This window comes from Capra hircus, chromosome 16, assembly GCF_001704415.2.
Source record: "Capra hircus breed San Clemente chromosome 16, ASM170441v1, whole genome shotgun sequence".
In the NCBI taxonomy this organism is placed as follows: domain Eukaryota; kingdom Metazoa; phylum Chordata; class Mammalia; order Artiodactyla; family Bovidae; genus Capra; species Capra hircus.
The window spans coordinates 22,202,707-22,215,651 of NC_030823.1; the positions used below are offsets into that span (position 1 = coordinate 22,202,707).

The following is a 12,945-nucleotide window of genomic DNA, read 5'->3' on the forward strand; positions in this document are numbered from 1 at the left end:
GGTAATAGTGGCCTCAGTCAGGTCCAGAGTTTAAATTTAATGCCCTCAAATCCATTATTCCTCACAATGCTAAAAACAGACCAGATTGCATCAAAATTGTGGTTTCTAACTAACAGTCTCTGCTGACATGTTAATATTAAAGATGATTACAAACAATGAATTCTCCTCTCCTCCTTAGTCAAGGGGATTTATTTTATTCAGGTTGAAAATGTGCCGTTATATTTTTAAGTCTCCCTTAATAGTTAGGTTTGCCATGCGACTAAGTCCTAAATAATGTATTGCAGAAAAAGCTCAGCAAGACTTCTCAAAGTATCTTCAAAGTAGACTAAGGCGGCAGTCTTTCTGTCCCCTTCTTCCTTCCTGGGATGCATGTAAGATGGCTGGAGCTTCAGCAGCCATTTGGACCATGATATAACCTTCATGGGGAAGCTACATGGAATAAGACTGAGTTCCTGAGGATGTCATGTGATATCATACTGATCCTGTACATAGCTCTGTGCTTGACACTAAATGTAACTTCTAACAGACAATGTCACCAACACACTTAAATGAACTGACCCAGGCATATGGATATGGAACTCAAATTTTTAAAAAATGAATCTTGCTAGGTTTTGCCATCTTGAATCTGAAAAACCTGGCATTCTAGTTTTCGAAAGATTTGATTTAAGCATGGCCCTGCAAACTGGAATGAACCTTGCAGGGGCAAGAAACTGAATTCAGGAATTGACAATGTCAGCGAGAAATGAAAAGAAGTACATAAGAAAGAGTTTTTAAGTACCTATGAGTTAGTCAAACTTAAAGGATGTGTCAGTTGGACTACAGGTCAAATGTTGTTGATATGATCTGAGTTCATGATTAAGAAAAGAAAGAAAGAAAGCATAAAGAATTAAACACTGTTATCAACAAGAAACTGAAGAAGGATAGCACTGTTCAGCTACTGGGGTAAAAAGCTAACTAACTTTTGTCCTGGATTTTTGTAAGAAAGTACCTTTCCACATGCGTATTGCAATTCCTCTAGCTACATCCAACAAAATAACTCTGCCAAAATCATCTGTTACTGCTGCCAGTGTGTTACATGGAGACAGACATATACTTTCACCGTGGCGTCTAGAATCTGGAAGCCCAAATCTGATATTTAAAAGAAAAAAGAAAGCAGAAATCAAAGTCCAATCTAGAAATAAATAAAAGAATAACGAAATAACAAAACAGACTGAATCTGATTTTACATTAATATAGAGAAATATGAACTTTCTATGGATTAAGTTAAATTTATTAACTAATCACAACAGACATTTTGTAATACAAAATACATAAGGAACTTTCTTCTATTATATAATAATACCTAAGTCTTATCTCAGAGATATTTGATACAGAATAACCACAACCTTATTTTTTCAGAGTATCAAGTACAACTATATCTTTCCTTGACTAAGCAATATGTCATATGAAACTACCCTGACAACCAACTAAATTTTAGAATACCTTGCTCCTACACTCACATCTTTGTCTATTTTTTCTTATTTCTAATCTTTCCTCTTTCTTCTCTAGATAGCATATCCTGCTGATATCAGTGTAACTGCCTGAAGCAAGAACTTTCCTTCTAAATAGTTATCTGTACACTGTTCTTGGTCTATAATCAATCCTATTAGAACTGTGGGTAAAATAAAAGTAAGGAAGTACTGAGAAAGAACCAGAATAGCTCATTTTGAAAAAACTCCCTGAGACCACGTACTCAGAAACTTTGTTACATCCATGCAATGCATAGGGCCATTTAGCTTATTTCTTCATTCTTGGGTGACTGGGGATGTGATATGTTAGATGGAAAAAACTCTAGAAAATAATCTTCAATACATTTTGAAGTGAAGTGAAGTCGCTCAGTTGTGTCCGACTCTTTGCGACCCGGTGGACTGTAGCCCACCAGGCTCCTCCATCCATGGGATTCTCCAGGCAAGAATACTGGAGTGGATTGCCATTTCCTTCTCCAGAGGATCTTCCCGACCCAGGGATCAAACCCAGGTGTCCCGCACTGCGGGCAGACGCTTTAACCTCTGCGCCACCAGGGAAGCCCTAACAGATGATTAGTTGTATCTCTTCAGTTGAAGAACATCTAAAAAAGGGGAGATGTTTTTATTTCCCTTCATGGTGGTACTTTATATTGAGTAATAAAAAAGGATTTAAAAATAGAATCGAGCAAAACTCATGCCCTCTCCCCACAAAACCTGACAAATCCACTAAATATCCCTCGGTACTGCTGGAACAAGAAGGAAGCATAAGCCAGCATTACTCAAGCACAATGAGCTTGAATATATGTGATCCTGTTTTTACTTTTTTTTTTTTTAAAGAAATCACTATGTCCTTTTTAAGGTTCTACAGCTTACCAATAAGCTAAACTTTTTACAGAAAGAAGTTCAATAGCTATCAAAAACCCAATATTTCTACTGTACGTCTAAGTGTACAGTGTTTGTAAGTGCACACCCAACACACACACACACACTGAGCCTCTACTACATGATGGGAGACAAGTGTCATTAAAACAGACAGGAACCACTCTCCTCATGAAGTTCACATTCTGGTAGAAAACCTTAGCCCCACATTAATGACTTATAGGAGCTCCAAAGACTCAAGAAGTCAATAAATTAGCTAAGCACATGGAAAGACCATACATTTAACAGTCCATTTCTAAAAATATTAAAATGCAAGAGGAGCACGACAGACTTGCCTTACAGCTAATGGGGTAGCTGGTTCCACCTTGGGTTTTTGCTTCTGGACAGCTTCTTCTTCATGCTTGCTCTTCCAACCAAGCCAACCACTAAAAGAAAGAGCATTTAGACTAAAACCACGAATTCCAGTGTTTTAACATGCAGACCATCCAAATACATGTTAAAACTAAGAGAGATGAAAATTAGATTATTTAAACTGATGTCATTACCTGGCAGCATTAAATAAAGCGGAAGTGAGTTTACTTGCCACTGCAAGTGCAACGTGAGATAATAGTGGTTGCGTGCTTCCCTGAAAAACAGAACATTTGAAAGATGACAAATAAACAAAATACACTTTTTAAATGAGACGCACTTTAAAAAGGTAGGGGGCAGAAATATAATCAGAAGTTTTAACTCAACAGTTCAAAAGTAAAATCACTAATAGTTTATAATCTTCATGATTTCCCTCTTTATATTATAGTCAATTAGAAAATCTAAACTAGGACATTAAAATGGCCTTACTCTAGCAGGGTTGATTTCTCATCCATACAGAACTAGCTCTTCTCCGTCTTTTCAAAATATTTTTTTCAGTTAGTTTTTATTTAGAAATACTTCATATTGCACAAAATATATTTTAAATTTAAGTATAGCTGGTTTACAATGTTGTGTTAGTTTCAGGTATATAGCAAAGTGATTTGGTTTTATATACACACACATATTTCAGATTCTTTTCCATTACTGATTATTACAAGATACTGAATATAGCTCCCTGTGCTATCCAGTAATGGACTGGACCCTACAATGATATACTGAGACATGGCTGGTAGGCTGTTTTTAATTGCTGCATTATATCCACCTATATTGAGGCAGTCTTCATTGTTGCTTACCTATTTTATATACTGGAGTGTATATCTATGCATCTCAAACTCCTAATTTATTTCCCCCCATCTCTTTTTTAAAAATATATTTTTGTTAAAGTAAAAAGACGGTTTGGACAATTCTGAGAAGGGTGCTTTTTCTGTGAGAAATCAGACCTGCCAAGTCTAATACCTAAATCTCCCCAGTTTTAGGGAGCAGTTTTCACCACTTCATCAGCTACAGTTGGCAGCTCATTCTATCTTTACAATTCCTCATTTACTCAGCTCCCTCGTGGGCTGACATCACTAACAACTCTAAGCTTCTGACTACTGCACCAATATTTTAAGACAACTCAACTAAGAATTCGGGGCATCAGAAACAAACAAGGCTGCTTATTTTACACTGACTTCAGTACATTTTCAGTCAATCTAAAGAATTTAGAAGAAAATGAGTTGAGACTAATTTCAGCTTATACTGAAACTTACAAATGTAAACTGCTTAATCTTAAGGCTGTTACCATATCCAATTTGTATATATGTTGAAAATCAAGATCAGTGATGAAACACTTACCTCTAAAGCATAGAAAAAGCCTGTAAATGGACTGGACCCTACAGTGATATACTGAGACATGGCTGGTGGGCTGTTTTTAATTGCTGCATTATATCCACCTATATTTGAGGCAGTCTTCATTTGATCAAAAGGGGACAGAGTCATAATACCTAATGACAAAACAACAACAGTGATTTTAATGCACTGAAATGACACTGTCATTTTAGCTTACTAGATTTTTAGTTCAACTCCATTCTAAAATGCTAACTGTTGAGTTTCATTTAATAGATAAAAGTCATTTTTAAAAGCTACAAGATCAATGCCATAGAACATCCATAAGATATTAAAACTGCCATCTACAATTCCTCTAAGCTATAAAATATACAAAACAATTTAAATATTAGTTTTTTAAACAGATAAAAACTTCAAATGGTACAAGAAATATAGAGTCTACCAATATTTCCAGCTGTAAGTTTACTTTTTTGAGGTAACAACTAAAATATTTTCTTATGTTGCTGTTCAGAAATGTCGCAGGTGCACAAATGACAGCACACCAAATCGACTGATATGCGCTTCGTTTTTTAAATTTAATAAAATATCAAGGAGACATGCCTCATTCTTGGCAGCCACTCAGAGCATTCCACTGTGTGGTCATGCCATAACTGATCTGACCTTCTGATGGACATCTGAGTTGGTTCTCACCTTTTACCACTACAAATAATGCTGCGATATACGACCTTGACAGGTCTTTGCATACCTATATAAGTTCAGCTGTATGGCAAATCCTCATCAACAGAAGTGCAGGCTCAAAAGGCGATCTACATATGTAAACAATTTTATTAAGTACTGTGACGCAGCATTCCACAGAGGCAGTGCTGCCTCACACCCGCACCAGAAAGGCGGTAGAGCACCTCTGCTGCCATATCCTCTCCCACACAGTGAGAACCCTTTCCAAACATCTGCTTTGTAGTCCAGAAGGGACAACTACAAAGGCTCCAAAGTGGGAGGACGCTTGGTGTAGCAGAGGAGCGTAAGTAGATCAGCGTGGGGGAACACAGGGGTGAGGAAGGGGCAGTTCTGCAGGAGATACAAGGCCTTTGGGTTTTATGAGGAATAGGATGGGAAGCCACTGAAAGGTTGTGAGCAGAGAAGTGGCAAAAATATGACTTATATTCTACCAGGATCATGTTAGCTGCTACTGGGTAAAGACATTATAGGAAAAGAAGAAAGGCAGCAGAAAGACCAGTTAGGATTTTCACTTCCTCAGTAGTTCAGGCAAGAGACAACAGTGGTGTGGACTACTATGCTGACAATGATGGAGAGGAGACGTGGTCAGATTCTGGATTTCCTGTGAGGGTAGCTGAGTCAAAGGCAGACTGGTGAGAAAAAAAAGAGAATTAAGGATGACTCAAAAGCTTTTGGTGCAAGCAAGAGGAGATGACGAGAGAGAAGGACAGAGGAGGACCAAGCTTGATGGGAGAAGTCAAGAATTCGGTTTGGGATATGTTAAGTTCAGATACCCAGGGGGAAGTGCTCACCAGGAGCTGGAAAATGAGTAAGAAGTTTAGTGAAGTCAGGACTGGAGTCAAAATGGAGATGCTGTGAGCTGATTTCTTGTTCTTGTGTTTCTGAGTTTTGAAAGTAGGGGGTGGGAATATTTATCCTTAAATGTACTCCGATGCAGCTTTCATTCTCACCATCCCACTTAAACTTCTAAGACTCAATGAACGTTGTTAAATCTCCTCTCCTGAATTCTGTGACACATTCCAGTTAACCATTCCGTCCCAAATTTATACTGATAATCTCGACCTCTTGCCTGACCTTTAGACTCATGCATCTGTCTACCTGGTATCTCCATTTGGAAGTCTGCATCAGAAGTTAACCTGTAAAATCCAGAAGTCTCCACTCGTTCACCCCTACCGCTTCCTTCTCCTATCCTCTTTTCAGCCACAGCCCAAACATTCACCCAGCTGCTCACACTTAAAAACTAAGAAATCTCTGACTCTTTCCTTTCTCTCTTTTCTACTATCCATCCCTTGGCAAGTGCCAACTACATCTCCAATCTGTCTACTCTCTAGCACCACTGCCTCCTCCTGAAACAAAATCCTCATTCTCTCTTGTTCCAACAAACTCTTTGCTGGTCTTCTAGCTTTCATTTTTTATTCCACAAGCCTCTCCCTGAAGCGGAGTCAGAGGGATATTTTTAAATATCCCATACTTAGAATCCATCAATGGCATCCACTGTGCTCAGAATAAAACCCGAACTCCTCACACCTACGTGATCTGACCTTGGTCCTTGTCTCCCACCTTATCTGGTCCCTCTTCCTCACTTTACAATCAAGGCACATCTACCTCCTTTCCGTTTCTTTAACCCTTCAGGTTTTGACTGCACGCCATCCCCTCTCCCCTCTAGACCAGGCCTCTGTCTCTGCTGCTTTCTCTTCCAGAATGCTTATTCTACGTTCACACAGTGGCTGCTTCCCATCCTTCGTGTCTCAGGAGAGGCCTTTGCTCACCTGTGTTAGACCTAGTCCCCTCGTTCCTTTACTTCTGTCATAACCCTCTGCTTATTTTCATGATGCTCACTAACATTTTGTTATTACCCTATTTATTCATTTGGTTTGTTTCTTTTTTGTCTCCCCATCACCAGAACCTAAGCTTCATCAGGGCAGGGGTCCTGTCTGCCTTGTATTTCTAGCACCAAAACTAGTACCTGGGACACAACAGGTATTCATTCATTTCTTTGTTGAATGAGTTAATCAGACCTTTACATAAAGATGTACATGGAATAAAGCTCATGGCATGCCCCCTCTTTTTTATTTTTCCATTTTGTAGGCTGGGAGATAAATGAATAGAATAAAATTTTCTATCCAATCATTTCTCCTAGCCTGTTTCAATGTTCCAAAGTTTAATTAACAGAACAAGGAAGTCACCCTGAACTGAACTCAACACTTTGGAGTTTTGCAACATTTCTGTGTTCACAAAAAGTAAAGATAATTATATGGAATGTCTACCAACAAGTTGCTTATTACAGATTATAGGCAGACCTCGGAAACATTGTAGGTTCAATTCCAGACTATCAAAAGAAAGTATCCCAGCAAAGTGAGTCAATGAATATTTTGGTTTCCCAGTGCAAATAAAAATATGTTTATACTATACTGTAGCCTGTTAAGAAATAGTATGGTGTCTTAAAAAACAATGAACATACCTTAACTTAAAAATACTTCATTGCTAAAAATTGCTAACCATCATCTCAGCCTTCAGTTGACTCCTAATGTTGTCTCTGGTAGAGGAGTTGAAATATTTCAAAAATTACCAAAATATGACACAGAGCCATGAAGTGAGCAAATGCTTTTGGAAAAATAGCACCCAAAGATTTGCTTGACAAAGGGTTGCCACAAATGTATAATCTGTGAAAAATGTAGTATCTTCGAAGTGCAATAAAGCAAAGTGCAATAACACAAGGTCTGTCCGTATTCCATACAAGAAATGCAACAATAAACAAAGACGCTCTGTGTCAGGTATCTCCAGTTCGCCCCTCTGGATTCACACTCCTTCCTTCTCTCCCTCCTGGTGTGTGCATGTTATGAACCCAGATTTTGAGCTGGATTCAGACAATGGGAAGCCCCACCAGGAGGTCAAAGACAGAAAAGAAAATGAAGTCAGGATACGTATTTCCTTGGGACCACTGGCCAAAAACCACTCTGCTCTCAAGGTGCTGATTCTACTCATTATCTCGAATGAGTAGAATTGAGGCCTAGGAGCAGCTAACAGTTGCACTGCTAATGAGCCCTGAGACACTGGACTATCCCGCGTGGTTCTCCCACACTACGACTGCATAAGTAGTTTCTCAGCAAAAACCTCATCCAGTTATTTTTTTTCTTTATATTTTATGTGCTATTTGAAAAATCTAACAAGCATATATTATTAAACAGAAAAAAATGGGAGTATATTTTAAAATAACATTTCCTTCTTCTCTACCGCCATTTCTACTCTTAGTTCAGAAGCCCATCACTTCTTAATGAGCTCATCATAGCTTTCTTACTGCACTTAGTTTCTCGTCTTGACCCATTCAAGTGATTTTCCCAACAGGCTAAGTGACAGTACCATTTTCCTGTTCAGAATCTTTTCAGGACTCTCAACATGGTGATGAGAAAAATAACAGTTCCCGGGCACAGTATCCTAGGCCTTCACAATCTGGCTGCTCCTCACAGGCTGGCCTCACTCGGGCTGGTTCTCATTGTTTTTCCTGCACACAACGCATTTCCACCCCCATGTGATACCTGTTCACTAAAGTGCCTCCCTGACGCTTGTCCTCCTGGTCAAGTCCCACTCATTCTTTCAGTCGCAGATTGAGGTCAACCTCCAGTTTCCTGATTCCCTCGGGCTTCTCCTCTACCCACCCTGGAGGAGGAGGTTCACTTGCGATTCTGACAACTGTCACATGCTGTGATACCGTAACTGTTTTCACATGTTTCTCCCAGCCAGCCACAGGCGTCCTGACAGCAGAAACAAGTCTTTCCATCTCTGCATTCCTCACACCTAACACAGTAAGCCTTCAAATACGGGTCACAAGACATACGCTTTACTCTATACTTTGTTGATCTAAAGGATACATTTTTAGAAGACCGATCTGGCAATTCTATCAATCAAACTCATCTGTATAGAACTTAAGTCAAACAGTGGGTGATCCAAGACTGTACAGGAGGGACCCCCTGATGGTCCAGTGGTTAAGACTTTTCTTCCAGTGCAGGGGGTGCAGTTGGAGCCCTGGTCAAGGGAGCTAAGATCCAACATGCCTCATGGCCAATAAACCAAAACATAAAGCAGAAGCAATACTGCAACAAATTCAAAACAGATTTTAAAAATGGCTCATATTAAAAAACAATCTTATAAAAACAAAACAACAAGGAAAAAACTGTACAGTACTGCTTATGCTAAGGGCATAATTACTAAAACCACTACCATTCCTTAAAGACATTAACTTATGATCATCTCTAAGTCTAAACTACCCTCCAAATGTCTCACTAAAGATTTCCTTTTCACATGAGAATAAATGTTATTGTTATTGTTCAGTTGCTAAGTTGTGACCAACTCTTTGCAACCCCACAGACTGCAGCCCACCACACTCCTCTGTCCATGGGATGTCCCAGGCAAGAATACTAGAGTGGGTTGCCATTCCTTTTCCAGGGGATCTTCCAGTATCCAGGGATCAAACCCATGTCTCCTGCATTGGCAGGCAGATTTTTAACCACTGAGCCATCAGGGAAGCCCTGAGAATAAATCTACACTTCCAATAAATGAGATACTTCTATCAAAAAGTATAAGAAGTAGGTTCCAAAATAACTGGAACTAGTAATGGCTTACCAATACTAGCATGATCAATAATTGTGTCAATATCTTGTAGACCCCATTTCTTATACGCTAATGGCGGTGGCTGGATGTTCTCATTGCCTGATGCTGCAGCTGTCAAAGATAAAAATTAGACAAACCAAACTTAAATAAAATGGAGAAAATGAAGTTTTACCAAAAATCATTAAAATATAATAACTTGATTTATTATTCTAAATTAATTAAAAATAAAGTAATATAAACCATGCATACAGTGTGACTTACACCAAGACAATATGCATAAAATGCATATATTAAAAGACTAACTTGGCTGACATAAGAGATTCTGAAACACTTAAGGAATCAGAAAACACTACTAAAAACTCTAGACTACCATCAAAAATCAAGGTGAATTCAAACTGTAGTTGAAGCCAAGTATGCAATTTCTCCTCTTGAGAAAGACAGTGAATAGAATCCTGGAAGCAGCAACCAGCGTCTTAGTGAACCCTGATGGTACACCCAGCAGAAGCACACATAACAAAACAGAAAGATCTCAAATGCAAACAACTGAGACCAGGCTTGACAGGAAGATATGCTAACAGCGACAGCACTGCCAGGAAAATGAAGGAAATGCTGATCACTGACCATGGCATTTCCACCAGGGAGTGAGGAACGAAAAGAAAAGCAGCAGTTACACCTTGGGCCACAGGTTCACGCACAAGACCCCACTTGTCAGTACATTCTCAGGCTATGCATTAGAACACAGCTGGATTCTCGTCATTTATTCAGGAAGGTGAAGAAAAGTACTCTGACAAAGGAAAACAGTAATCCTCTAAGCACTTCAGATTTGACAGTAAGGCCAAGCAGAGAGAGTTTTCCTATACTGTGAAATAAAAGTCACAACAATCTGTAGCTAAGTAATCAGATATTTAGAGCAACTTACGGTAAGAGAGCAGTAAGTGGCTTACTTACTTGCTAGGAGATAAAATGGCTTTATGATCTCATACATAATAAAATAAATGGCAATTCAAAAATAGTAAAAATGAAATGGCTAATGATACCAGTTAAAGCATAACTGTCTATTTCTAGTTTATTTTACTGCAGAATTCTTATGCATATAAAACTACGAAATTCTTAAACCTATAGAAAATTCTTATAGAAATTTCTATAGAAAATGACATATATATTAATGGTGACTATTTGAAATTTCTCCAAAATAACAGACATTGAAACTTTACGTGGACTAAATTTAAATAATTTAAAAGATTATGAAAATAGGTATAAAAATTCAAACAAATTCTGACTTTACAGAAAAGCATGTACTACTAAAGAACCACATAACCAAGAAGATACTGATTATATATATCAACCTGTTAAAAAAACAGTGAAAGCTTCTATTGCAATGTGAGATGCTGCATTCTCTCCCTGGAAGAAATTGCTTCTTCTGTGTCTTACACTTTAGTTCTGGATTTATGAACAATCTTTATGAATTGGATAGCACATCTTAATTAAACTCTTTCAGGGAGTTAAATCATTTACACGCTTAACTCTGCTCTTTTTAGGGCCATGAAGACTCCTTTATTCCAAACCAGAAGAAAATGGAGTAAGTCAGCACCAACACTGGTATCTGCACTGACTTGGGGCTTTTTATACTTTTATTTTAATATCTCTAAAACTGGAATCTTAAAACTGATGGCGTGACTCTTACTGGCAGCACTTTCGCTTCTTAGTGGAACAGAAAATAACAGTTGCATCTTGATTTTTGATGAAACACAGTATCCTCTTCTAAAGACTAAATAGCCTCAGAGTTTAAACTATGGGTAGAGAAGGTTAAAGTGCACCTTTCATGCCAAAGTCTGGAACTGACATAGTTGCCTAGATAGATTCTATTTAGGGCTCTTAAGCTTTCTCTGTTCAGAAGTGTTTCAAGTTAGCTAAAAGCAGCTGATGCTGCCTGCCTGTTGAATCCGGCCTAGTGTGAGGAAAACGCCCCCTGCACACACTCTGCTTTCTTCACCCCCAGAGAGTGGAAGCAAGGCAGAATCACAAGATTTTAGTATGCTGGCCCAAGTAGCACTCATCTAATGAGAAATCTGGTTCCTCACTGAGACGCAACTGAATTCTCTATCCCAGTGCTGAACTCCTCTCTTAACTGGCCAAGACATATTGCTGAATTAGTGAAAAAAGCCAACAGTTCAACTGGCAACATGAGAGCTGAAGGTCTAGTCCTCACCTTTATCTTCCTAATTAAGCAATCTACTGTGCTTAGTCGCTCAGTCGTATTCAACTCTCTGCAAACTCATGGACTATAGCCTGCCAGGCTCCTCTGTCCATGGGGATTCTCCAGGCAAGAATACTGGAGTGGGTTGCCTTGCTCTCCTCCAGGGGGTCTTCCCAACCCAGGGATCGAACCCAGGTCTCCCACACTGCAGGAGGATTCTTTATCATTTGAGCCACCAGGGAAGCAATCTACTACACTCCCATTTCTATAGTAGTGGGGTTTTTTTTTTTTTCTGTTTAGAACTAGTTCAGAAGGCCTTTTAAATTTAGAAGATGTATTTTTCTAAGTAGATTAAATTAAATAAGACAAATATCACCACAAGTTAGCTATTTCTTGCCCCAAATTACCTTTTGCTACCTGATTTCGACAAGCACGAAGAGACTGAAAAAGGCTAAATCCATCAATAGTCACAATAGCAGCTGGATATAATATACTCAACTCTTCATTCTGTTAAAGGAATAAGGAAGAAGAAAATATTTCCATTATTGCCAAATAAGCATATCTATGTTTCTGTTATAGCTGAATATCACGATTAATGTAAAGTAAAGGAATACTATAACTAAACAACCATCAAACACCCAACACACAAGACAACAGCAGGCAGGCAGAGGAATAGTAAAAAACAAATAAGACTTTTTTTTTTTTAAACGCCTTTTGGTCAAGGACTTCAAGTTCTTCTCAAATATGAGCCTTTGTACAAGGTGAATATTTTCAGGATAGACAAAGGGAGTAACCCAAAAAGTACAAGTTTCATAAAAGTGAAATTTAGTCACTATATGGATGCAAACAACACATAAAAGTAAAAAGAAGAGAAAAGAAACTCACCTGAAATCCCAGACGTATTTCAGTATATAGGGTCATACATAGTTACACACTTTTGTACAAGACTATACCATATCCAGTATTCTGTAACAGGTTTTTCTTTATTCAGTAATATATCTATGATATTCTTCCATTTCAGTAAGTGAGCAAATCAATTTTTGTTGTGGCGATGCTGTATTGCATCGTATGTACCAAAATTTCAGTTATTACTGATGGACATTTAGTTTGGCCTGCTGGTTCCAATCTCCCTCTCTACCATCCACACTTCACAGCCAGAGTGATCTTCTTGAGACACGGCAGAACAAACTAGTGCCTTGATCAAACCTCTCCACTGGCTCCCTTCTGCACTTAGAATAAAACCTGAACTCTACTGAAGCTTCAAGATGGGGCCTCTCTCTCCAACAT

The 12,945-nt window shown here is 38.5% G+C and overlaps 1 protein-coding gene across 1 annotated transcript in view; it reads right to left on the reverse strand.

Moving 5' to 3' along the window:
• Positions 1-12,945, reverse strand: part of RAB3GAP2 (RAB3 GTPase activating non-catalytic protein subunit 2) — a 101,927-nt gene that overhangs the window by 40,420 nt on the left and 48,562 nt on the right. The window contains exons 8-13 of the mRNA XM_005690485.3: positions 12,066-12,165; positions 9,474-9,572; positions 4,128-4,276; positions 2,930-3,009; positions 2,720-2,809; positions 989-1,128 (exon numbers count right to left, since the gene is read on the reverse strand). Coding sequence (XP_005690542.1) covers positions 989-1,128; positions 2,720-2,809; positions 2,930-3,009; positions 4,128-4,276; positions 9,474-9,572; positions 12,066-12,165 — 658 coding nt within the window. The remainder of the gene's footprint in view (positions 1-988; positions 1,129-2,719; positions 2,810-2,929; positions 3,010-4,127; positions 4,277-9,473; positions 9,573-12,065; positions 12,166-12,945) is intronic.